We start from the raw sequence: 27,690 nt of genomic DNA, 5'->3' as shown, positions 1-27,690 counted from the left end.
TCTATTAGCCAAAAAGTTCTAGTATTGCCAAAGCATCTAGGTTGGATACACATAGGGTCTCTCTCTCTCTCTCTCTCTCTCTCTCTCTGTCTATCTGTCTGCCAGTTTGTCTCTCTCTGTGTCTGTCTGTCTGTCTGTCTCTGTGTCTCTCGTTATCTCTGACTCTCTGTACGTGGTGCCATATTGACTCTGCCTCACCCTCTGCCTCCTCAGCCTTTCCCACCCCAACTGGCTAGCAGCTCTCCTTGGAGTGCATTGTTTTAGCTGGTTAGTCTGCAACATGGTGATTTATGTTCAAGCTGAGGATGTTTACCCAGGTCAACGATGCAGCATCCTGCAGAAAAACAAGGGAAGAGCAACTCTAGCTAGCTACCACTTATGAACAAGAGCATGTAATATGGGCATGCGTGAGAAACACAGGCAAACCGCACATTAGCTCGCTCCCCTTTTGGATTGTGCACATCCGCCAGCACGGCATCAGCCAGCGCCCATGAATTACGATGCATTTGCATTGCGTGAAGGGCAGAAAGTATGGGACAGATTTTGACCGTCGCGTACACAGCACTAGGCGGGTGAGACGGCAGTGAAACCGGATCTGAGTGAGTGAGCGGCGGGCGGTATTTTTAGCGACCGGGGCCTTTGTAATTACCCTCCAGTGTTTGCGAGGCAGCGCGCCGCACCACAGCGGCAGACCGGGACCCGGGAGCAAAAGAATGCTAAATACATAGGGGCTCGTGCACCACACGTACACTGTGTGATTAGATCCCCGACCTCAACTTTGGCTCCATTCTTCTGGGTTCTTGCATTTTTTCCGACGCTCGGCACAACCCTTGCTGGAGCTGAAGCAGCACACAAACCACCCAACTGATTTGGCCCCGTGACCTTATCGGGAGGAGTTTTGATGCTCTACTGAATTTTACAGAGTACGCTTTGCATGCATACTAGTTCACTTCACTCTGTTCTAGCACACCCTATCCCTGACAAATGTCCAGGTGAGTGCTTTGTGACAGCAGTATGTTCACTGTCACTGATTAAAATGGCTATGTAATATCTTGGATCATTTTTCAGCTATAGAGAGAAAGGAGATGTGCCACTACATGTCCGACTTGCCGTCCATCATGAATAAAAATAACAAAAGCACCAGTAGAGGACCAGGGGCTGCCCATGCAGTGTGACCACAGGATAGGCATCCTTATTTATACACAAACTGGCTGTGTGAATATAACAACAAGAGGCAGAGAGAGAGGGGTGATGCCACCAGATTGTACTGCAGCTCCAGTTCATTAGCACTGAACAGGGTGATCATCACAGCCCCAGCAGATCCTGCCGCAACACAAGTCACACATTCACGGCATCCTCACATGCTGCTGTGGTAAATATAGCCTCATTCAACACTCCATGCTTGAGCAAAATTAAACAGGGTTCGGAGAATACAGTGCAGAGGAGCATCCTATTCAGAGAATAAATAAAGGTTGAATGAATCAATCGAATGAATCAATCATGTTGCAAGATGGCTATGGGTCTTTTAGCAATTTTCAAAATATTTGATCTAAGAAAGAAAATGACTAATCTCTTCTCATACTTTTATAAAATGTTGAGTACTGGGGGGCGTTGTGGCGCAACTGGCTCATACCACATTTGGGTCTCGAGTCCGACCCGGGTCATATCCTAATCCCACCCCATCTCCCACCCCAACACTCACTTCCTGTCTCTCTCTTCATTGTCCTGTCGCATTAAAGGCACAAAAGTCCCAAAATATATATCAATCCAAAAAAAATTTGAGAACTGACATCATATCAATGAAATGCATAAACTCCAGCTCTACGTAGTAGGTAATGTCATAGATGAAGTGTGTCCCATCTACATTAAAACACACCGTCCTCCTCCTCCTCCTCCTCCTCCTCCCCTGCCCTTAGCTCTTTTGTGTGATCTCTTCTGTTGGCTCTTCCACATGGGTGGCAGATGAGATAGGCCGTATTAAAGAGACACTAAAATTGGAGCTGGCATGAGTCCACTGAAGATGTCAGCTTTCTGGGATATAAAAAAAAGGGCCTTGGATGATGTAATGCTGCTGCTGCCCAAGGCCCATGGGTGCCACCCCACTAGCTGATGTCACATCCACGGCCTCTGGAGGCTGATAACGGAGGGAGTGCTCTCTCGCTCTCTCTCTCCCTCCTGCTGTCACTCTCTATCCCTCGCTGAGTGGGCCGTGATAAGGAGGATCAGCCTGCCCTCTTGGGCACCTATCAGGCGAGTCCTAGCCCCTTTATCCAGCATGGGATCTCCTCAGAGAATGAGTGTGCATCGCAGCGCACACTGCATAGTCATTGTGACGCAATCCTATACCATGAGCCACTATAAATGGTAGCCTAGCGCAGCGCAGCGCAGCGCAGTGCAGTGCAGCACCACACAGTCCTGGAGCACATCGTACAAGGGGGGTGTCATGGTATGTCACGTGCATTTGGAAACTCCACTGAAAGTCACGCGTTACCTTACATGCGTTTTAATGTGTTCATTGATTGTTATTTTTAATCATGCTGATACCAATGGGATTCTAGGATGGATTCTAGTGTTCTACACAAGTGCATGAATAAACAATGATGATGATGTACAGTAATGTAGACTGAAATATCCTGCAGCAAGATGGTGACAAATCCAGTTGAAGATGATAAAAAGTAAGACATATGTCAAGAAAAGAGAAGGAACACATAGAAAAGAGTATAAAAATATTCACTTCGTGCTGGATACCATCAGGAGACTGTGCTGAGCATATTTTTACACACACAGAGAGCGGGTCAAGGAGGTTGAGACTTTGGTGGAAAACAACAAGTTACTCATTCATTTAAATGCCACACCTCTGAACAAAGCACTTCTAATAGTGCGGCAACATGTCCCACATACAACTAAACAAATAGAGTTGATAAAGTTGACCATATCCACAGAAATCACAATGCGCTGTGTGTGTGTGTGTGAGTGTCTGTCTGTGTGTGTGTGTATTTGAGGAAAAAGGGCAGGACTAATCAGTCACGATTTGGGACAATGTTGACAATATTTCACAAGGTTCCTTGAGGAATGCGAGGTATGGTTCAGATGGTTCAGCGTTCACAAATGTTGTTGTGGCTGCTGGTGGCTGTTATTCTTTCCAGCGCAGAACAATGTGGTCAAGGTGAGAGAGCTGAGGGCAGGACGGGGCCTGTATGTTCTTGGCCATGGCCCCTCCTGAGTGACTCCTGTTCCTGTGGAAGCATCATGGCATGGATGTGTGTAGCGGTATGGAATGTCCTCCTCTATGGGGTAATCATCAGTGTCAGTTCGTCCACCCTCCGTCCACCCCCCTCCGTTGTCACAGTGTCAACTCTTCAGAGGTTCTGAAGTCTCTCTTAGTCTGTCTCTACAGCTCTCTCTCTCTCTCTCTCTCTCTCTCCCACTGTTTTTCTCTCTCCCTCCATCCCTCCTCTGGCTCTGCGTGCGTCTCCCTCTATTCATCGATTGCTCCCAGCACATTTATTAGCCATTGTGACAGCTTCCTGCCCTCCCTGGGCAAAAACAGGGGAAACGCATAACTGCAAAGATAAACTCTGCGCAAACCGGGAGGGCACGCCACACACAATACCTATTGTGTACTAATTACAGGTCAAGCCATCACCCGCTGGAATGTTTTCCACACGCTTTCTTACGCGTGCGTGTGTGTGTGTGTGCATGTGTGTATGTGTGTGTGTGTGTGTGTGTGTGTGTGTGTGTACGTGTGTGTACGTGTGTGTATGTGTGTGTGCATGCATTCCTGTTGCACGTATGTGGCTCCTCGACCACTGAGGCTGGAGAACAAAGGTAGGGGAGCAGCACGGAGGGAAACTCCAAACATGGTGTTAAAATAACACACACGCAAGACCTGCACAGCAGGGGCTGGAGGAGGAAGGTTTCCCCCCACGGGCCAGCAAATACATCAAATGGGTGACAATGACATTGGTATTTGACCTTGACATTTTTCCTCCCCTGCCGGTGATACGGTCTGAACAACTGTTGTCCGGGTAAAGGTCTCATGCATAACTGATCATGAGTACAGTTTAAAGAACAGATTAAATTCCTGTATATGTATATTTAATATCACCACATACCATGCAACGCAGTGTTTTTATTGTTTAAGCTTGGACACAGAATGTGCCACTGCTTTGCTGGGAAATGTCATTACAGCGAAAGCAGTGTGCTTGCATCATGCCGGCCCTGAGAAGCTCACACTGGTGGAGTTGTGTTTAACCTGGCAGCTCATAAGCCCAAACTCATGTGACAATCCTCTGCAAGGCCAGCCGGCGGATCCTCCACACGACAGGCCCAGCGGTACAGGGACCAACAGCCCAGAGGAAGTGTTGCGTGACCGGGGACGGCACCACAGTAAACAGGCCTGCCATGGGGGCTGGGTGACTGGCGGCTCCTTGTCACTTTGGAGTATGTGGACAGGCAGGAGTTGCATGCATGTCCAATGCCATTAATGAACCAGAGGCGTTGTTTGAGGGTCGGATTGTAAATATGCGTCAGTGTTTAGTAGTTTGTCTTGTGTGTGTGTCAGTGTGTATTTGTATTTGTGTGTGTGTGTATGAGTGAGAGAGCATTTCAACACATTTATGCATTAATTCAATTCAACTCAATAGTATCCATTCAGGCCCAAAGATCATTCTCACAGCAATTTTGCAGAGCTATCTAAAGCTGCAAAAGTCAGGTATGAGCACAGGAGCAGAAGTAAAAATCTTCATCAGAGCCCAGTTCAGACAGCGGTGGGGGCATGGGGTGTGCCCAGGGCGGTTCATTAGATTGACTATGATGAGTGTTTTAATTAAGCAGAACACCAAAACACTTACTCGACATGGAGCAGGGTCAGCTTATGACATGTAAACATAGGTGTGTGGTAGTCATAGAAACCCCTCTGTGTCAGCATCTTCCCTCGAGATAGGACCCTGTTGAGAATGGTGTAACACTGCTGATTTCCAAGTGCTGCATTATTTAAAAGCCCTGACGATTAGAGCAGACTGTTAATTGCTTTTATCAGATGTGCTAATGAGTCAGATTGCTGCTACTGGCCTTCTTAATTATGGTGCGGCTCGGGGACACGGAGGGGCATTAAAATGCCATCAATCGAGAGCAGGGGCCCTCAAACTGCCCGGACGACCTCCGCTCGTCACCAACCACAGAGAGCCCCGGCGAGCATCAGAGGACCTCCTCCTAAACGGGTACACAGATGCTAGGGCCTCTGTGGTTATGTGGTGTGATGGCAGAAATAAATGAATGTCCGCTGAAGATGAATGGCTACTGTACAAGGCCCAGAGCTGGGGATGAAGATGTTTAGGCGAGCACAGATTTAGCAATGATACAACAGTGCCACCATGTGGTTATTTTGAGAAGTGCTTGGTTAGCCACAGTACAAAAAACTCAGCTGAGTCCACTGTAAAAGCTTTGAGTTTTAATTAAAAGAGTAAAAAAACAGAATAAAAGCAGAACAAAAAAGGCATAGGCGTAGAAAATAGTTGTACATTTTTCATGGCTGGAGTCCAAGATGGTGGTTGGAGACAGACTGCACTATACACTGCGCAGCATCCTCAGGTAAGTTTACTCCCCCTGCCGTTCTCATTAACGAAGACCAGCTGTGCCGAGCGTGTGGAACAGCTACAGTAAGCTGAATCGGGCATGTTTTAAACAGGTAAGACATTGTGTAGGGTGTAGCTCAGCTAGAGACATATGGTGGGCCTAATTAAATAGACTATAATTATTATTTATTTTTTTTAAAAGTCATGACTTGGCAGTAGATACAGGTTCAGGACTATGTACAGTATAAAACAAAATTCCTATTGTGACAGTCGACCTTATTAGCAGTTTAGGAAAAAAATAACAACAAAATGTACAGCAATGTCTTGACTTGACACAACCCTTATGTAGCAGCCCTTGAATTTATAGCAGGACATGGGGCTCACCGTAGACTGTTAGTATCTTAAAAGCTTTGAAAGTGTCACTATACTCACACACACCCCCACTCCAGGGAAGTGTCCAGAGTGGGTCACAGACTGTTGCATAGCTTTTGCGCCATTCATTCAGTAGTGACCCCCCCACCCCCACCCCCACACACACACACACTCTTCCTCATGCTACAGGTTGGCCTTCCACTGCCAGTGGGACAACTTGAACGGGAGGTTCACCTGAAGGAGCAAAGAGAGAAGACGGCGTGAGAATAGAGCACGGCGCCAGTGACTATCCCTTACAGTTTTTTACAACGGTTTACACACGTTTTCAAAACTCTGTGTCTATTTTTCAAAACTCCACACAAAAAAACCCACAATTGCTCACGCAAAATGCCTCAAATCTCCAGCAAAATGACACACAGCATTCAAAATGTCATAAACACATCATTAAAGCAAACATTCGCCTCACATTATAAACACTTTTGTCATAATCTCACATTTTGGATACATCATGTACACACTGTTGCTCAAAACCTAAAGCTCTTCTGTCTTTCATAGGCTTTATGTATGTATTTCTATACAAGAGTGAAAGTTACGGTATCTACAAAGAGAAGTTGAAATACACAGTAAAAATGTAAGCAATATTGAAACCAAAAATAGTGATTTTCTCAGTATTTTACAGCTAACAAGAAAAAAGCAAAGCAAAATACAATGACCACCAGATGTACATGGAGTTTTGAAAACACTGATTTTGCCTAAGACGGAAATTACTGACTACTATCAAATTGCTTTGCTTTTTCCAAAGAAAAGTGTGTGTGTGTGTGTGTGTGTGTGTGTGTGTGTGTGTGTGTGTGTGTGTGTGTGTGTGTGTCCCTTTCAACTGCAGAAACAAACAATCCTAAGCGTTCCTAAGGGATTTCTGGAGCCACAGAAAAATGTATTGAGCTAATGGTAACATGGGGACAAACAAAAATAGAGTAAAAATACAAAAGTTTTACATAAAGTCGACTTTTTGGAGAACATTACTGTAAGCTAAAGTCCAATCACTGTAATATTCCTTTCAAAGTATCTGCATTGGTTCTGAATATTTTAACCGGAAATCCTCTAGGAGCAGATTGAAAGGGTCTATACCTATATATGTATATCTATTCATAGGCCTATACTAAGGTAATGATTGGATGGTGTTCAGTAAAGTAATGAGTGTTTACACAGAGAGAGAGTGAAGCACTGGTGATTTAGTGTGGCATTTTGATGGGTTGTGTTTGAAAAACGAAATTAAGTTACTTCCTGTTAGATTTGTGTGTGTTAGGTAGAAAATTGTGTGTGGTGTTTTGCAAAAATGTGTTTTAGTACATTGAAAACTGAGTCAAACACTGAGAATTAGTGTATGGTTTTGCAGATTTGGTGTGGGGTTATGATGTTTGGAAGACATATTTAGAAAATTGTGTGACAAGATTTAGTGTGTAAGCAGAAAATAACTGTATTAGCCCTTATTACCCTTCCCCACTATAGTGTAAGTTAAGAATTGAGATGAGAACATTGTGTTGAGACACCCGTGGAGTCGTTTCAAGAGATGACCTACGCAGATATCACTCAGCTCTTCTTCATGTAGAGTGTCTTAAGCTAGTCAGTTTGAGTAAACATGAGCTCTGATAACGAGAAAAGTAGACGATTCTATCAGAAAGAAGGAACTTGTCGTGGTTATATGTGGCACTTTTTTCAGTAGCTTGTTCTTCCTGGTTAGCCTTGGTGCATTCAGCTGGAAGTGCTTGTGGTCAGTTCTGCTAATGTTGTATCTGTCGGTTCGCCCAGATATGTATCAATGGCTCTGCAAATTTGTTGGTTTCAGTAAACTCGTGGCTTCTGTTACCGCCTGGCTCTGACGGCAGATGAAAGATGTTGACACGGGTTCGGCGGCAGCAGTGTGCTTAGAAACGGTGGTATTTGTCTATCTCTACTCATCAGCTCCTGACTCGCCCACCCTGATTCCCTGTAACCTAATTAGGGTGTTAAGAGTGCGTGCAGGCACCGTTCGAAACGCGGAGCGGGCAGCTTTATCCCCTCCAGCGTGAGCTGGCCCTGTGGTATCTGACAGGAAGTTGGCATGGCCGTGGAAGATGGAGCCCCACAAAGAGCCTCATTGTCTGAAGCGGAGATGCAGAGGAAGCGCCACGGCTGTCCTGACTCCCGACGTCCTGATGCATGAGATGGAGAGTATGCACCTCACACACACAGGGCTCTCTGTTTGTCACTGTCACACACACACAGACATGCACGCACGCACACACAACCACACACACACACACTCACACATACACGCGCGCACACACACAAACACACACACACACTGTGGGGTGTGTTTCCTTCGGATGGTCTCCAATACAATGGGGCCATAGGAAGAGGAGGTAGCACTGCTGCCTAGATGTAAATTCCAGACAGGCTGGGCAAGAGACTGACAATACCAAATGGTATCCATGACAACGCCATGTTCATTACTTTTAAACAGTCACATGGATGTGACATATCTGAATGAGCCAGCTGGAGCTTCTCCAGCTTTCCACAAGCCACCACAAACAACACTTAGGCTACACACAGAGTAATATTCAAAACAAGCACAGGGAACCTGTCTGTACAACACTTGTAACATTGACTGACTGTTATACAAAGTTACAGTTTTTGCCCATTGTTTACACACTAAAAATTAATCTTCTGCAAAACATTGAGGTGGGATGGGTGGATTCGGTACACAGGGCGATATTTTCCCCTTTGCCTAGCCCAAGAGGACATCCCTTGCGTTTTGAATGGACCTTCATTTTTGGTTTGTTTAGAGTACATTCTCTTACAGTATTGCATTGATAACTGCGATTCTATTTTTCTTTATTTCTGTAATTTATTTCTGTATAAAATAATATCAGATTTTTGTTGCAAAAAATGTCAGCTGATTACTGCAGAAATTCTACTTTTGAGTTTCAGAGAAGACTGAGTCTGAGAAAATGACAACACAAAAGACCGCAGTGTTTTATATAAAGCACATCAGTGTGTTGCTGTTGATCTGAGAGTCATTCAAATGGTGCATATGTGTATGGTTTTGTTGCAAGAATTGTGCTACAGTAAGTCTTATTTGTCATAATGAGCTAAATTCTGCAAAAAGTGTGTAAGCAATAGGCAAAAACTGTAATACAGGCAAGATTTATCACATCAGTAAATCACACCCTTGTTGTCAGTGGCCATTACAGGTCACTACTTTGCTCTTGTGGTTGGGATACAAGACAGAACAGAAACAGAAAACAAAACACAGAGAAACAAGGAACAGCAGCATGAGATCACAAGAAAGGTCATACCACAGAGACCACTTATGCTAACTGTACGAAAGCAATCACATATCCAATGAGCGGAAAATCCTCTCTAGAGAGTGAACAACTGAGTGGACTAAACCGAAACATAAACAGTGAAGTAGTTTTGGTCACCTGTGGTCAGTAGCTGCGCTGCCTTTCTGTCCTCGTTGATGTAGAGGGCCGTCATGAGGAAGAAGAGCCCTCCCAGCACGCCTATGAACGGGCAGATCAGAACACTGTACTCCAGACTGCGGAAGCGCCAGGTCAGAGAGTCTGGGTCGTATTTACTCAGAGCGTCCGAGATCTGCAGAGACAGAGACAGAGATGTCTCACTGCGTCACTGAAAGAGTGTGGAGTAGGTCTACCGGTCATTTTTTCAACACATAGCCCACATAGTTTTATGGTGTATATACAGTATAGTGTAGTGTTATATGTATAAAGTCACACTTTAAAAAAGTGCCCATGAAGCAATTGTCTGTCACACTGCCCATGTTCCACACTGTAGGCTATTTCCAAAGTATCTTTTGTTTTTCATTACTGACAGGCAGGCATGACAGCTGGTGAAAACCAACAGTAATATTTGGACTTACCGCACCCAGCAGATAAGGGCTCCCAGCATCACCAAAAAGATGGCACACCATGATTTGCAAGGCCTCTGCTGTAGCCCTCCTTGTTGGCACAACAACATACTGAAACACAATGCAATTCAAGTAAAGTCATGCATGTAAAGGTTTCACTTGGACGCTGTTTTACTAGATTTCGTTTGATAGCCAGGGAAACCAGTTACCAGCAGGATGTCAGCAAGAATGGCCCAGTTTAGTGAGAGAAGAGTTTCTCCAATCCCAATGAAGACCTAAAACAGATATAGATGACTTCAGTTATCCCCAAAGGGAGATGATGGGGTTAGAGCAGCAACAGTATGGCGAGACCAAACCACATTAGAATTGTACAACCGCAACATCAGAATGACTTGTGTACAATTAAGATCAGTCAGCGATTTCTGTAGAAGAGGAAAGATCGGCACTGGTGCTTACATATGTTGCAGGGATGCTTGTCGACGCCAGTATGATGGCTATAAAGAAACAGGGAGCAGAAGCCAGCATGCCCACCGCGCAGATCAGTGGGTCAGCATTGGGCACTCTGTCTCGAAGCCGGCCAGATATCCAGGTGCCCAGGGACACACCCAAGATTCCTGTCACCACAGTGATCGCCCCAAATATATAGCTTTAGGAAAGATATGGGGGGTGAAGGGGGGGTATGCATTACAACAAAGCGATAAAACACGATAACCTGATAGAGTTATAAATACAAAGATAGATAGATAGATAGATAGATAGATAGATAGATAGATAGATAGATAGATAGATAGATAGTCTTTAATGTCCCCAGGGGGGAAATCATTTCTACACATCATTCCATATTCAACAGCCAAGAATGAGAGTACAGCACCACATATGACACATATAACATGTAACACATGGCAGCACATACAGCCTGTGACATATAACATGCAACATGTATCCATTCGGCTTGGGTGTCACCTGTCAGAGGAGTCACAAGGTTCCTTCTCGCAAGGAGGTCTGAGGCCCATGGTCACCCGGGCTCGGGACAGAAACGTGGGCGTCCAGAAGGCCAACGCCCCCGTGACAAACGCCATGGCGGTCACGCCCAGCGAGGACCACACAAAGCTCCGACTGAGCACCAACGGGAGAGAAACACCCCCAAAGAAAATCAGTCAGTCCTCCTAGTTTCCATTTTCACCGCTATAAAAAGTGTAATGCTTTACTACACTAATGACCACACTAACTTCCTCAAGAGGTACTTGATGTCCTCCAGATAGGATGTCCGCTCGATTTGCACCCCTCCCTGCAAGTCGGAGGCTCCCCTTGGCGGGTTAGGGGTCAGAAAGAGCAACAGCACCAGTCCAAACGCTCCAAGGATGGGATTAAGCTGTAAACAGAGGCCCAGAGCAGAGAGGTTTAAGAGAGGCTCGAAAGAGCCCTCTGTCAACACACTGAAAGTGAAAGTCAGAATAACCTGATTAGACTACTCTTATTGACATGCTGCTGACATCTGAGTGACTAGCTTGAAATGGAGATGGAGGCTGTTTGTGTGTATACAGGAAACGTTGCATGTGAATCTGTGATCGGAAGAGGAACCTTACACTTTGCACTCAGTCTAAACAGAAATGATGAGGGTGAGCTAAAAACATTTCAAAAAAGGAAGAACATCTAAACAAGCCAGAAATAATTGCTTTGCGTAAACATCTACGTCATGTGTCTATGTAATTATAATGCAGTCTTACCCTAAGCGCCCAACTCCAATCTCCTGTGGCACTGGCAATTGTGGATCCGACAATGTATCCAAGACCACTAACAACCAAAACAAAGAATTAAGGTGAAAGTTGATACACTTCTATCCTCTCCCTTCAGTTAGCATTTGGTACTAGGTAGCATCATGCACAGACTACTTAATGTCCTCTACATAGACTACACTGCAAACACAATGAGGTAATGGCAAGAAAAGCCTTATAGACCCTTTCAATATGTTCCTAGAGAGTTGGAACGCTCAAAACCAGTGCACCAACGCAGATACTTTGAAATGAAAATGAATCAAACTTTAGTGTAGTGCTCAACAAAATGTCGATCATCGTTTTTTTTTTAGCTCAATGTTGTTTTTCTGGGCCACCAGAAATGAATCAGGAACACACTTGTTTGTTTAAGTAGTTGAAAGGGTCTATAATTAACTCTCAATGTAACTATAATACATGTATAGACTTTATCACATTAACCCTTAAGCAGGGGAGTTTTGAACATTCTAACAGAATATTTTGTTCCCCAACAATGAAAGTTTCTAAAATTCCATGTTCAATTCAATGGACCTGGATATTCCTTAGAACGTTATTTCCAACATTTCCCACTGGTGTGATGGTACTTAAGGGTTAAAGCTGCAAAGCCCCCAGACCTTCCGACAGGAATGAAGATGTAGAAGAAGGAGATCATCAGGGTCCTCTTAGAGTCGCTGAAGAGATCCCCGATGATGGTGGGGGCGACGGTGCAGTAGCTGGCCTCTCCTGTCCCCACAAAAGCCCTCATCAGCACCAGCACCCAGAAATACTGCCCAGATAAACACACACGCAATCAGGCACACTGGGTTCACATTCAGGGTCCTATTCCCAGACTGAGGCTTGTAATGCTGCAACATGCAGGTATTTCTGGGACTGTACAGCTTCTGTTAGCATGATTTTATCTGCCACATTGCATGCTGTAAATGCAATGTTGGGAGATCTGGTGAAAGAGAACAATGTCTAAAATCTTTGCAGAGTCTCTGTGAAGTCAGTGGTTCTCACTCAGCTTTTCCATTTGTTAGCAATTCTACATGTCATGGGAATGTGTGTTACTTGTTTGAAATTGTTTAAAAAAAGTTTGCAAATAACTGGTATTTGAGTAATTGTGGCTGTTTATGCACAACTGTGTCATCTGTAAATAAAAACACTTGCCAGACTTTATCTAAAATAATTCATGTCAGTGTTACTGCACATTATGTGAATCATGGGCAATGAAATTAGGAAATTGCATTATGCATCTTGCTTTTTCGCCCTGACGTCACTCAAGTTTCGTTAGTACCGATTTGGTGACGAAAGAGCTGCCAAGTGTGGTCCCAATCCACACAGCAAGACCAGCAACCATGATGAGCTTCCTGTTGTAGCGATCCCCGAGGTAGCCAAAGACTGGAGCCAGTAGCATAAAACTGCAGATAAAAACTGTAAACACATTAATATTTTATAAGAGAACTTTAAGGCACATTGCCAATGGAGCCATGTGTGAGCTAAGATGTTTTCTTGATGCCCAGTATGTGTATACAATCTTATATACCGTTACTGTATATTATTCATTATTCATGAGCGCATTAAATGATCTCTGATCATTAATTGTCACTGGATGTACTAAGGTCATTCTGGATTATGTCTAGCATGCATTCCCATTCACACACTAAATTCACTCAAATGTGTGGACTGCACCACTGTTATTAATCTATAGAGCCCACATCTGATAAACCTTGAACATGATAGGGTCTTTCTCCTACGCAAGGAAAACACTGCTCCTACAACTTAATTTCTTTCATCTTTGCCACTGGATGGCAGTGTGTTGAGCTGGTATTTCCTTGTTATAGTGGCATGATTCACACGTTCCTTCATCTCCTGTACTAGGAGTCTACTATAACCAGTGAAAAACAAACCCCACAGAGAAGCATGATTTGGGTGAATGGTGGGAGGAATGTTATGACGACAGATGATCGGCATCTTGAGTTGGTGGTACGTTGCATGACCTGAAGTTCCTGTTCTGAGTAATTGTTGATGCAACCTACACAACCGTGATTTCTTAAGACAAAATGGTTCATTACCTGTTTGCAGCAGGCCAGATGTGCTGTCGTTTATACCAAAGTAGGTCTGGATACTCTGAAGTACACCTTGAAAGACAACAAGACAAGTACATGGCAGGTGGACTAAGCACATGAGCTTGTTGACTTCCACCATCAAATGCATACATATTTCATGGGAGAGATATACCCCCTAATTGTGAAGATGGCAAAGTCAAATAAATAAACTGTTGAGTGTCGCTTCTTCACCTGCGATTGTGTACCGGTCCATATAGTTCAGCAGATTGACATAGCACAGTACAGCCACGGCTATGTAGGCTCGTCTTGGTGAGATTTGTGTGATCTCCGGTGAGTTGTCCACTTGGCCATTGGCAATGGTTCCATAGTGGGGAGTCCCTTTTGAGTTGGAACGGAGGTGAGTTTTCTCGTCACGGGAACTGGTCCCTGCAGGGGGGCCAGTCTCCATGGCAGACCACTTTGTGCAGCGCTGGTAGCACACAGGAAGAGGAAGTCAGAACGCATAGCTCAGTTATAGTTCTAGTATACGTGGTTTGAAACTAAATGACTCAATGGACTCCACTTGCTTTTTGATTGCTTTTGTGAAATGTTTGTGCAGCCACTCTTTGATGTTTTTACTGAAAGCAGGAGAAGAACCTCTCATTAGCAGCCATAGAAGTGTCCCATAGTCACATGTTGTCAAATTGTTTTAGCCTGAAAATATAATTGATAGTTTTTCTACTATGTGCCACAAAATGGTAATTGAAAGAATACATTGTTCATAGGGTGTACTTACTGTGCGATATAATGTGTGTGTGTGTGTGTGTGTGTGTGTGTGTGCGCGTGTGCACAGAGAGAGAGAGAGTGTGTTTTTGATTGTCACTGTCCTCTTAGCTCTGGTATAATGCATACAATTGCCCCACTAACAGAGACAATTGGCCTTTTGGCTAAAGACTTTCACCAACTCGACTCCTCTGGGACAACTTGTGACCAGTTGTGACATCACAACCCAGTCTTAACCCAGTCCTCTATGTACAATATGTGACTAAGGAGAGAAAGTCTGAAGAGAAAAATATGATTCATTCTTTTAGAGATTTTAGACCTTTATGTGGTTATGGTTGTGGTTAATGTATTTATATCATGTCTTTAACTCAGTTAAAGACTCTGGAAACCTGTTATCCACTATCCACTTAACTATTTTTACAGAGAAGCTTCAAATGAGTTAATCTCATTTGCTAAGGCACTTCACATAAACTCGACATGGGCTGTGCAATCCAAATAGCCGAAGATTTTTTAATCTTATTGTGTGACGGACTGGACAAAGAGGACAATGACAATCTCACGTGAGACCTATTCATGAGAATAGTCTCCCCAATGGACATCAAAGACTGTTTTCAAAAGAGATATAAATTGCATTATGTAATTACATGATAAGAACAAGAACTCCTGTTCTGGATAGTGCTCATTTCGCTAACCATACAAAATCTGCATGTATCCAATCATTTGTGTCAGTGATAAGTAAAATATATGTCACATTAAGTTATTTAATACATAAAATGCCTCTGGCCTATATGTGTTTGCTGAGAGGCTGCTTTTGCAGAACTGTGTCTCCATAACAATTGAACTCATTATGGACGCCATGGCTCTCCACAACAACGAACAATGTTGAACAATTGCTTCAATTCAGACCTGCAAAAGAACTTGCTCTGTCCCTGAAATATCCATATCCGTTCGACTAGTGTGAATTTAGAGGGGAAAGAGCTACAGGCATTACAGACGTTTCCAGCCAAAAATAATTTTAAAAAAATCAGAAAATCAGGCATGCTCAAACATCTCAGGCTATAATGGAACAAGATAACTATACCTACAGATGAATGATGCCAGGAAATCTTGATCTGTTCATTCCATGTTATTCTTTTGTGAGTTCTTTCATTCCTTTTTCGTCTGTGTTTTTATTTTCTCAGTAGCTTCTGTAGCTTCTTTAGAATTTAGTAGCAAGGGCTGTGTCACTGATTTAGAACAGGAAGAGCAAAACCTAGAATTTCGGTGACTTATAACTGCTGTTATCAAGTTAAAACCCTGTCCCCTCCCCTAGCAAGTCACACGCTTGAACACAGTTCCACATTGTGACGTATTGTTGACCACAAGCCAGCAGCCCTTTCTCCGGTTTTAACACTCACTGCAGAGCACTGAGGTGGTGATGTGGGACTGTGCAACAGCCCTCGACTCTCAAGACAAGTTAGGTCTTACTTAATTTGAGTGTGCAACGCTGTTACTGAACAAGAAGTCTGGTAGTCTGTCTACAACACATCTGTCCCTATTCAATTTAGGGGAAATGCAAGAGAACATCTTAGAAAAGATATAGGTTTAACTAAAGTGCTTTTTTATTTACTGTGAGGGTATATAACTTTAAATGGGAATCTTTTGTTATTACTATAGATATGTGTTATACGTATACACATATTGAGGCCCTCGTTTACAAGGTGTATACCGATAGTTCTATCTCGGTGAAAGACGTGAAGGTGAAGTTCATGAATTGCAGAGTGAATACATAGAATGTCAACTTCTTGAGAAGTCTCTCTATGGTTGAGACATCTGGCAGAATTCAACATCCATTAATTTAAAAAAAATCTAATGGAGACAGGGTTTCTGTTTGTGCTTCATGGTGACACATGGTCAAGAGCCGGTTTGATTTCGAGCCAGCCATATGCTGGTGTGGACCTTGGAAGATGAGTGTGTGATTGTGATTGAGAGTGCTATTTCCTGTGTTGATGAAGTGATATTGTGAGCATCAAAAGCTTCTCAACTTCATCCTTACAGCGCTAAAGTGGGGTATAGGGACACCACCATTCATCAGTTGGAATGATGCCATTAACTTGATTTTTCATTACTACTGTAAATCTTTAAAATCGTTTCAAAAGAATGATGCAGATAGGATGTGGAAGCTTGAAATAGTAAAGATGCAAGTATACAACAAAGCAGACCAATAATTCCATAACATCAAGAAGATCTAACCATCTTTACAGCAGAGATACTCCACCCCCATCTACTGGACAGCATTGGCACAAGGAGACTCACTGTGTTCTTAAATACTCCTTTAAGCACATTATAACTTTACATTACAACATTTATATCATTATCAATTACTTTGTAAATGGAAAATAACTCTTTGAGAACTTTTCTTCTACAAGTTTATAGGACTATATGAAAAAGTGAAACCCCTACATAATGTGCTTTGCATCATGCTTTCTGCATCAAGCTATTTTCTGATTAGCTTCATGATAAATTTAGACCTTTCTGGCAAAAGGTTGTTGTTTGTTTGCTGATGGTTGTCAACAGCCAATCAAATTACACCCCTCTCCATGCTCTTGAAACAATTTTTTGATTGATGAAGCCCTTTCATCTCCCATTTATAGAGCCAAAGGTTTTCATGAACAAAAAAATAATTTCTTGACACCCCAGAATGTGAGAAGTTGTTCAGCAAAAAGTGTAATGAATTATAATCAATGACTTATCCTAATTGCACAATAAAAGTTAGCCTGTATTTAGGATTATAAACTCTGAAGACAGTGGAATATTCCAGGCATCACATGCAAAACATTACATATTAATCCATCCGTATCACTATATGAAACAAAACCCCTTAATTTCACCCCGCCTTACCTTTGACCTTAAAAACCTTCTATAATTAAGCAGTTTAAGAAATGTGCATAGATTAAGGTCGATTAAGGAGAAAAGCTGAATTTACCCTTTCAAATCACCCTTAATTTTCCCCCATATACTGCAGAAAATGAACACTGCATTGACATTGCATCCACAATGCCAACTGTAATGAAAATATTGAATTGTGACATATTCCACAAATATCACTTTTGGGATATTTTTGGATAGCTGTTCCACACTCCTCTTTATTTCTTTTGTAAATAAAATTGCTAAAACATCAGCATGGCACCCTGGCACAGAGGTGTCCTTGAGTACTCCTTTAAGTACATTAGGACTTCACATTACAACATTTATAACATTATCAATTACTTTGTAAATGGAAAATGACTCTGAGAACTTTTCTAGTTTAGGAGGAGGACTATAGGAAAAAGTGAAACCCCTACATAATATGCTTTGCATCATGCTTTCTGCATCAAGCTATCAAGAGATTCATGTGTAATTTTGGTTTAACAAACTACTCTGAAATTTAAGCTTGTAAAACATGTGACCCAAATCTCCAGTGGGAGGTCTGCCACCTCACCCTGCATGTCACTGGAGCTGCTCCCAGACCTGTAATATTCTACTCTGGGGCACATACACAAGATTTATGTGTGGCATCTGAATGTCTGAATAATAAGATGACTAACATTCATCTTGACTGAGATTATCTTGTTTTACTGCAGCAACAAGGATCCGGTGTGGATTCACTGTGACAAACTAAGATTACAAGCTGTGCTTTGAACTGAGTTATACTGTGCAATGTGACATACAAAACAGAGTGAATAAAATGGTCAGGTCTTCACAAACAAAATAAGATAAATTGAGGGGTTAAGGAAAATCATAGCCATATGTTCCTTTATGTGTCGATATTAGATTTCTGAAGTATGAGTAACAAAATGTAAATACCTTAAGATGCTTGTCAGTCATATTCCACATTTAGATTGATGAACATTCTCATATTATCCTTGTTGCTGGAGCTTATGCAACATGCACAACCTGACAAATGGATGGACAATCATGAGTTGGGATACTTTGCATTGAACATGTTATTTGTTGCTGCTGGTAATAAATTAGGTTTTCTCCAGTTGCATGCAAGTTAATTGGGATCAGCATGTAGGTATAAATTGCATTGGGCTGGCTGGACTGGGATGACTGCTCCCACCACATTCCTGATCCACACCACAGACTGCTAGATGACATTTTGATTTAGGCTATCAGACAATCCCTCCTACCAGCTCACTCTTCAATGTAATTGTAGGCCTAGAACACCATTACATGAAACCATTTAAAATGTTTTAAACAGCATGACGATTCACAAATGATTGATGAACATGTAGGCCTGCCATAAGACACCATCAGATATAGTTAGCCTAGGCTACTCTAGGCCTACCTGTCATCAGGCATGTGTCTACAATGTAATGAACTTTTAAAATAGGCCTACCAGTAACACCGATCTGTAGCTATACTGATGCCCTGATCATCATCTTAGTTATTGTGATTTTATTTGACTAGGAAGTTAAATTGAATCCACCTGTTTTACAGACCTAAGGTTCAGCAATTGCACCTTTGAAACGCTACTAGGTGCTCTCGAGCAGCCTGTTCTCGTGGTGTCGTTGGTTTTTAAGCGCATGCTCATAGTCGAACAGAATGTTGAGCAAAACGGACTAGAAAAGACAGACAGGCATTGGCGTTTAAAATTAAACTTTACTATTTTCGTCTTAAAGCCAACCTTATTTTCTCATTTGTAGTGTGTAAAACAATGACGGAAACCCAATCGGCGCTGTTACTCAGGAGACAGCTGGCAGGTAATTCTTCTATGGCTCTTGACCAGATAGCAATTCTAGCTAATTTTAGTTAGCTAGCTAGTAAAAGACTAGCCTACAAACGACTGTTAGCTTGCTAACGATAATAAGTTAGCCAGCTAACTTTGTATATGTCTCTTAGCAAAGGGTTAGCATTATAAGTTGTTAGCCAGTTAAATTGTAAGACTCATAGCAGATTGTCCTGGCTAGCTAACGTTAATCCAAATCGTTGGCCCATTTCTACATGCCTCTTTGTTTTGCTTGTAAACAATGCAATGCAGGGAGAATCAACAATTTATACATCATTGACGTTAACATAGGTGGAAACGTTAATTCCGATTAGTGTACATTTATATGTTGCATATCTAAGTATATCTAACAAATAGCTCGTTACGTTGAGTTCATTGAATCATCAATCTTTAACGTTAACGCTACTTTGTTTGGTGTTTTATCTTCTACCACCGAAGTTTGTCTCTGCTAACTTAGCCGGCAGCTGCTCTGTGTAAGATTAAGTAGGGTTGTCGCTGAAGTTTAACGTTAACGTTAGTAGCTAACGCCAAGCCAGAACACTTAACGTTAGGCGAAGTCATTTTAATTAACGTTACATAAAAATGTTAAAATACATGTAACGTTATGGAGCTATTCCTGACGGTGGCAGTACCTAGCTGAAACCATTGGGCACCGTTTCCTTTCCTTCATATGGGAAATGATAATCGTCTCACCAAGCTGTTGTGTGACAATTCAAATGGCATGATATTTTGCTAGCTAACGAATTCTTCAAACTAGCTTGTGAAGCCTAGCTAACGTCGGCATTCGCTAGCCATAAGCTGTCGGTGTTGGCTAACATTGCTTGAAAACTGGCTATTCCGTTGACCTAAAAACTGTTAACCATAACTGCTACCCAGTTATGACTTGTCACCTGCTAGTTAATGATGTCAGATAATTACTGTGACATTAGGTAGTTGTATCCTAACATTGCTTGTTGACCAGGAGTATTTCACTTGGTTTATTTGCTGTGACGTTAACGTTACTGCGTTGTAGACAGCAAAAGCAAAACTCGGTTTGGTAAGTTGGCTAGCTACATCAAAGTGTACTGCAGTACTGACATTTGGCTTAGTCTGTACATTGGCATTTACCAGCCAAATAACGTTAGCCAGGTATGTTGCTTGAGATACCAGGAGCACTAAGCAATTCACCTCAGTCTGTTTGTTTTGATTTTGATTATGTTTGTAAGTTTTAAAGCCCCACCTAAATCATGTGGAAGCCAGTGCAGATATATTTAGCTCTTCGCAAGTCTACATTTTCTATGTTGTAAACTACAGAAGTTTTTGATTCTAGAGTTCGAGTAGACTAATATGGCCATATGATTCAGCAACCCCGTCAAGCTCTCTGCTCAAAAATGACATATTTTGGGCATAGGCCACGCATAGACGACTCAGTAGGACACAATAGAATTGTGTGGTTGCTTATGTAGCAGCTCAAATATGCCTGACAAAATGCTTTGCACTAAACCTGAGTTTGGGTTTTGATATTCAGTTCTCTCTTCAGATCTGTCAGTATAGATTAGATGCAGTCATGTCATGCTTCAAGACAATTCTTGGGGGTGCGCGGATTCAGGGGAGCAAACGGCTCACACAGCGCACCCCCTGTGGATCCTCCAACAACTGGCCTACAGCTTGGCCCCCCAATTTGAAACGGTGTGGAGCCGCCACTATTTGCCAAATGGACCCAGAAAGGAGATCTTGCACAAACACAGGGCAAATGAATTGTTTTATTTAGTGGATTAAGATTAGATTGCATTAATAATGAAATTGGTCATTAATCTGTCTTGACTATGTTTTTTTTTTTTTTTTTTTTTTAACTATCTTGACTATTTACATGATTGTCTCAAATCGTTTTTGCCAATGATCATTTGAGAAATCTTGGTTGTCTGTGGAAAGAGACCTGTTTTCACATGGATTCCAAGCTGTCTGTGTTCAAAAGGCTATTAACTGTGCAAAACTATTGTTTCACACACACACAGACAAGGTCCTCTGTAACATTTGTGTCAAAATGTCAGCCAATCAGGTGTCTCTTTTTTTCCAACCAGTTAGGGCACTGCGGCTGCACTTTGTGAACATGAACAGCCATTAATATATTTCAGTTGTAACACAATAACATGAGATGTGTAAGAACTTGAGTTAAGAAAAAACATGTTGTGTTTTAATTTATATAATCTGAGCCGAATTTCCCCATCCTTTTGGGTCTAATTGTTTTGGGACAAAACATATCAAAAGTGGTCCATTATTGTGTTACAACTGGCAACCACAAAATGGTTGTATTATGAATGTATACCGACATAGAGAGATACCAGTGTCTGTTCACCTCAATAACTGTAAAGAAGGTGTAGCCTAGCCTTTGAAAGAAAATAAACTTCCATATCATAATTCTGATGTGACCAGCGACAGCCATTGGTTGCTTACTAAAGTGCCTCAACTTGACTCCTCTGTCTGTCATTGTATAAAGCCTGCCCCACAACAGACAAATGATTGCAATTGGCCTGGCCATTTTCAGCTGAGTGGAAATCTGTTGGAATGGGAGAGAGGCCAGATATATATGCCAAATGAAATGAGCTAACAGATTTGTCTGGTTCCCAGGCTAAAGCTCACTAGTTTTAGACCAAAACGTCTTACATCAGTGGTGATGTTGACTCAGTTCCGTGTTGACCTCTCAGTTCATTTAACAAACACACAGAAAGTATACAAGCCTCACATTTAAAAAAACAAAAAAAGTACACTAATACAGATTATATTGTATTTTGTTTCTCCTTATAGAACTAAATAAGAACCCAGTGGAAGGATTCTCCGCAGGTTTGATAGATGATAATGACCTTTACAGATGGGAAGTTCTAATAATTGGACCTCCAGACACACTGTAGTAAGTATGACCCATTTATAATAAATTGCCATAGACTATTGATTTTGCCATTTGAGGTTAGATGTTCAATTTGTTATTATTTTTGTTAAGCACTGGCACTAGTTAACATGTGGTGTTGTTGATGCATTCAGCGAAGGGGGAGTGTTTAAAGCACACCTCACATTTCCCAAAGACTACCCGCTCAGGCCTCCCAAAATGAAATTCATCACAGAAATATGGCACCCAAATGGTAAGAGCTTGTTCAAGTACCCTTTCCTCCCTGGATTACCTACCATGGACGTTTGTTTTGTTGTAGTCCATTCCTTCAAATAGCTAAAAAAAAATATTGAGTTCTTACTTAGGAGATTGTTTTTTTATTTTTATTTATTTTTTTAGATTTTTATGTTAATCCTGAATTATCCAAGTATCTGTTATTTGTTTGTTCCATGTTTATATTTTACTGTCAACTTTGCCTGCCCTTAATGCTCCCCTTCTCTAATTTTGTGCTCACAATCTTGTTTCCAGTTGACAAGAACGGTGATGTTTGTATTTCTATTTTGCACGAGCCTGGGGAGGATAAGTACGGCTATGAGAAGCCAGAAGAGCGCTGGCTCCCCATCCATACGGTGGAGACCATCATGATCAGTGTCATCTCTATGTTAGCAGACCCCAACGGAGACTCCCCCGCTAATGTGGATGCTGCTGTAAGTCTTTACAGACTCTCTGTTTAAAAAAAATATAGCAGGCAACATAGTAAAAAATGAATAATTATTCCTTGGCCTCAACCCTGTACCGGGCATATCTTAAGCATAATTTTTCTGTCCAGTCCGTTGGTTGGAAATGCTGCAGAAGGGTATAGGTGGGAAAAGGGTCATGCTCCTACACCGATAGTGCAATACCAGACATTCAAGGTGTGTAGTGGTCATGAGATACCATTTTGCCTATTATAAATTGGCATGCACTCAAAATGAGTTTGAAGCCATTATTTTAGTTTATTATACGGCTCTTCACAATGCTAATAGAAAGCTCTATTGACTTGAATGGGATTTCCCAACATTCTACGGTAAAATAAATTCATGTAATTACCGCTGCAAACATATAACTGCCGCTGTCAATGGCAACAGGTTTTGTGCTTCTGATTTATGTCTTTCATATCACACCGCTAGTATTCCGTTCACTTTGTACTTTTGATCAAGCAACGTGATAACGCATGGCTCTTACTGGGCGTTATGGGGAGGAGAAGGCAAGAATAAGAGGCTGAGCTTTTTGTTGGTGGTCCAACTTGAGCCATCTTTGAATGTTCAGATCTCGAATGGAAATAAAACTTTCTGGATGACGTGAGAGATTTATGGGTCCAGATGAAGTCTCCGTCAGAGCTCCTATACCCTGAAGTATGCATGTCACGGCCACTCTCTACAGGCGTGGTAGCTGTGCTGAATATCACCTGGGGCCCATTGCACAAAACCAGGATAAGGGATTAAGCCGAGATATCTTGGTTATCCTGGCTCAATTTATCTGTGATCCGGTTGCACAAAAGCGGGATAGGGGGCAGCAGGATGTGTTATGGTATGTCACCATGGCGATTTATTCTGTGGAGCTAGCCTGCTCCAGACCAGGTTAAGTTCCAGGATCTATTTAATCGCATCTTTTATCTCAGTCAGCAGTCACCGCAAACGGAAACCAATAGTTATTCCACTGTGCACTACACATTATCACATATAACTAGACCCACTGTCATTATTTAAATGTTTGTGATCATTAATTAACTTTTACATATCGCCATTCCCGACCTGTCATGCGACAATGTGACGTCACGGGACCACTTGCAATATTCTCCTAAACAGAGGTGTTGCTGTTGTGAAAAGGCTATCGCTACCTACTTTACACCGTAGAAGAAGCAATGAAGCTGCTACTAGTTGCCATGGTGAATCAGTGAATCTGTGATCGGTGGCGGGGTCTATTTGAGGGAGCCGTGAGCACGCACTTATCCAGGATAGGTTTCACCTGGCTTGATGAATCCGTGTCTGCTCATCCTGGCTTGGTCTTTGTGCAACCAATTAAGCCTGTACGCTCTTGTTTTGGATTCATTGAGCGCAGCTCAGTAACTTATCCCGGATGTCTTAATTCTGCTTTTGTGCAACGGGCCCCAGGTCTCCAACCAATTTGGTATTCACAAAAGCACTGTAAAAAACTTTGTTTTGTAAGGGCTTATTAAAGGGACCAAGAAAGCACAAATAGTTTGCCTACAGCAAGCAATTGGAATAAGAAAGAAAAACACAACCCCTTTCATTCCAATCAAGGTGTAATTCCACTACCAGTTTTGATTTCGAAGCAAACGTCAGCTCAGTGGGATTAAGATGGGCGGAAGTACAGGTCGGTGGGGCCAGGCTAGGGTGCAGATCCCAAATAGCAAAATGTGTGCAACTCCGGGTAATGGCATATATAAATTTAATGCATTCTTTTGAGAATATTTAGGCCACTTGTAACATTGCCTTCATAAACATTAGCTTGCTTAGGAACTGCTTGATAGAACAACACATTCTTTGTATCATGGTGGTGGATCCACAGGAATTCTCTTCTGTTCACCCGGGAACTTTGCTGACTTATTATCTTTATTTTCAGCACTGCCTCTGCCATTGTAATCATATATCAGTTTGCCTGTAATCACAAAACCTACCGTTTCCATGTAGGTTAAACTGTTACTTTAATTTCTGGTGTGATGAATGAAGTGTCAAGAGGTTTCGGTTAAAGGTTTTTGGAGTTTTAGCCACTTGCACTTGCAGATAGCCACTTGTGCCACCCTGTGTGTATGCATTGCATTGCGTTGTGTAAAATCAGTTTGCCAAGTTCACCAGGCAATAAATAATGACCCTGCAAAGATTGTAAATGCAGTCTATCCAGTGGAAGTAGCATGATCATATTCAGAAATATCTTTGTTTGCATGGACAGGACTGGGCGATGCTGTGGAGGTACCCTGTAATCAGTCCTGTGTGTTTCTTAACATTACAGAAAGAATGGAGGGAAGACAGGCATGGAGAATTTAAAAAGAAAGTTGCACGCTGTGTAAGGAGGAGCCAAGAGACTGCCTTTGACTGATGGTAATCCAGCAGTTTGTAGCTTCACAATTTTTTTCAGGGTAAGTAAACTGTACTTTTACCTGTACTGTTTTACAGTTCTGTGTCTTGTGACTGTCCTAAACTCTGGACTAGTTAAAATGCTGTTGAATGCCTAGCAAAATGCCTTGAATGCCTTATGTCCCATGACATATATCCAGTTATCCCGGAAACAAGAAATGCTATTTTCTGATTGGTTGACAGTTATTTATCCTGTATATTAGGACACCTGTAAAGTAGATCTGGTAAAAAAGTAAAATAACTGCAGGCAAGCTTTGTAATAATAGAATTGTAACTAAGCTTACCACCCACTATTACTTCTGTCAGTTCAGTTTTTAGTGTTTTTAAACTGAACCGCATGTTTCCTTTCTGTGCTATAAAGGCATGACTGTTGCCTCTATACATGAGTGGCAACCAGGGGGAGGAGCAGGATAACGGCCCCTAAGGTGTCCTGATATACAGAATGAGTAGAATTGGCCAAGGAAACTCCACTCCAGTTTGCATCAGGGAGTTCTTTGCCTTCACATCATCCATTAATTCCGTATATTGGGTCACCTCAAAGAAAGTTATCCCTTACTTGATCTGCTCTCCGATCAGAATGTCACTTCCAACAAAACCCACGTCCAGATGACAAAGGAGAATTATGTGCATTTTTAGATTGGTGTTGACATAATTTCTCTGGTCTTGTTGTCAGGTCTCCAGCTAAGGAACAACATGGCACTGTTTTACCTGCATTCTACCACCCTGATGGATTTGTCTTGACTGAGCTTCTGCAGAGACAGACAGGGCAAAAAAATAGACTGCAGTAGAACACATGACCATCACACATGCTGGCAGAGGCCAAGCAAGTGCCAATATAATAAAAGCAAAGAAAAATAAAACAACAAAGCATCACTCACTCTCTCTAATCGTTGGAAGTGATACAGCCTTTCAGGAAGCAATTGTAAAGACCTGTACATAGCACAGACTTAAAAAAAATGGATAATATAAGGTAAGACTGAACCTCTCCATCCAGTAAAACACTTAGCACCAAATAATATTTAGTTAGGTTTTGAATCCTGTAAATTCTTGAGAGTATTCACATCCCTCCTATCGACAAAGACTTTTAGTCATTTAGTAGTGTGCATTAGCTCTGTCACAGGTGCAATGAAAGCCAACATGGTAAAAATTGAGAAGGGTAAGACTATTTTACTTTTTTATGAGTAGATTCCCACTATTGTGTAAGCTCACTCATTCACAAATGCTAAGATGCAAAGCCACTTAAATGGTCATTTTGTGTGATTAGTAAAGAGAAGTCCATCGATACCTATAGCATGCCTTGTTATCTTGGACACATTCTCAATTAACACTTCAGGTTAAAACAAACACACAAAAAAAACAGCAAATGGCCCGAAAGCTCCTGTCAGTCATCAGTAAGTGGAGTTGGTTCGGTTTGAAAGACCTCAAGGCCGCACCCAAACCGGGTCCAGTTGTTTGGGGTGCCTCTGGGGAGCTGCAGTGCACATCAGTGGTAATTCATGCATGTTTGAGCTCTATTGGTTTCATTTGGTTTTCTTTTTAAAAGTGCCTCCTAAGGAATTGCCTGGCTGTTACACACCTGCATTGAACAGACGTTAAAAGGGTGTAATATGTCAGCAAATTTGCTATACACCCCGAGTGTGTGTATGTGTGAAGAGTGTGTGTGAAGTGTGTGTGTGTGTGTGGTGGTTTTTTTTTTGCTTTTTTTTGTTTGTTTTATAACCCTTTGTACCAGCATTATGATTATTGAAATGTTGTTAATGCATTGGTGTAGCAATAATCCCTTGCCTATACCTGTACTTTGCAGAGCTTTTTCATTTTGTGTGGTGATTTGGTAGCATTTATGCAGCATGCTTCAATAGTAGGGTTTTCTTGCAGGAGTTCCTGTGATTTTTTTATTTTTAAAAAAAAGAAGGAAAAAAAGACAAAAATATTGTCTGGATGAGTGTGTTTAATTTACCCTGTACCCCTTTCTCTGACCCACCCCACCCTCCAACCTTTGTGTTCTCAATTTATTTTATTCTGGCTCTGGTGGACTACTGCAGTTTATGTTGCCTAATGTACAAAGACAAAAATACTGATGTATATTTTTCATGTTATGAACGGTCACCTTCTCTAGTGAGTTCTTCTAAAATAAAAATTTTCCAGCATGTTTGTGTTTTTTGTGGCTCCTGGACATGTGTAGCAAAGAAGGCTTACTTTATTCACTGCTGTGCAGTGACCCAATAGTACTTCATCAGCAGAACCATGCCACAACTGGTGTCTGATCAATCATAGTCATGAAGGTCCTGTGAACAAGTCACCAGAGAGGGGGTGAGCATCATCAGCACTAAATTAAATTGCCAACTTGGAGAACACTGCCCAGCCATGTAAACATTTTTGGAAGCCCGTTGAAACTGAACTCAACTCTGTGCACCCTCTTCAGAGCAGATCACCTGACTTAATCTCGTCCAGTCCTCTACCCATGTGTGAATCCTAAAGGGCTTGGCTGTGGCTTCCTGAG

At 42.0% G+C, this 27,690-nt stretch overlaps 2 protein-coding genes across 4 annotated transcripts; one reads left to right on the top strand and one right to left on the bottom strand.

The window, feature by feature from the left end:
• Positions 1–5,437: 5,437 nt before the first annotated feature.
• On the bottom strand, positions 5,438–18,819 carry spns3 (spinster homolog 3 (Drosophila)). 3 transcript variants are annotated; one of them, XM_042091463.1, is made up of 14 exons: positions 18,801–18,819; positions 18,266–18,355; positions 13,910–14,147; positions 13,685–13,750; positions 12,907–13,043; positions 12,245–12,396; positions 11,586–11,652; positions 11,088–11,230; positions 10,822–10,974; positions 10,315–10,504; positions 10,068–10,133; positions 9,871–9,969; positions 9,413–9,584; positions 5,438–6,182 (listed from the first exon to the last, which is right to left on the bottom strand). In XM_042091463.1, the coding sequence occupies exons 2-14, from the start codon at positions 18,293–18,295 to the stop codon at positions 6,127–6,129; spliced, it is 1,569 nt and encodes a 522-aa protein (XP_041947397.1). In that variant the 5' UTR covers positions 18,296–18,355; positions 18,801–18,819; the 3' UTR covers positions 5,438–6,126. The 3 variants fall into 3 exon arrangements, with proteins under 3 accessions (XP_041947397.1, XP_041947399.1, XP_041947398.1); XM_042091465.1 differs by lacking the exons at positions 18,266–18,355; positions 18,801–18,819 and adding an exon at positions 15,522–15,732; XM_042091464.1 differs by lacking the exons at positions 18,266–18,355; positions 18,801–18,819 and adding an exon at positions 15,526–15,730.
• A 157-nt stretch (positions 18,820–18,976) lies between these two features.
• ube2g1a (ubiquitin-conjugating enzyme E2G 1a (UBC7 homolog, yeast)) lies at positions 18,977–27,337 on the top strand. Its single transcript, XM_042091467.1, has 6 exons — positions 18,977–19,164; positions 21,975–22,077; positions 22,209–22,306; positions 22,582–22,760; positions 25,066–25,192; positions 25,864–27,337. The coding sequence occupies exons 1-5, from the start codon at positions 19,119–19,121 to the stop codon at positions 25,150–25,152; spliced, it is 513 nt and encodes a 170-aa protein (XP_041947401.1). The 5' UTR covers positions 18,977–19,118; the 3' UTR covers positions 25,153–25,192; positions 25,864–27,337.
• The last annotated feature ends 353 nt before the right edge of the window (positions 27,338–27,690 follow it).

Source organism: Alosa sapidissima, chromosome 5 (genome assembly GCF_018492685.1).
Source record: "Alosa sapidissima isolate fAloSap1 chromosome 5, fAloSap1.pri, whole genome shotgun sequence".
Classification (NCBI taxonomy): domain Eukaryota; kingdom Metazoa; phylum Chordata; class Actinopteri; order Clupeiformes; family Clupeidae; genus Alosa; species Alosa sapidissima.
Note: the sequence above shows the minus strand (reverse complement) of the source record. Positions and strands in the feature narration are given on the sequence as shown.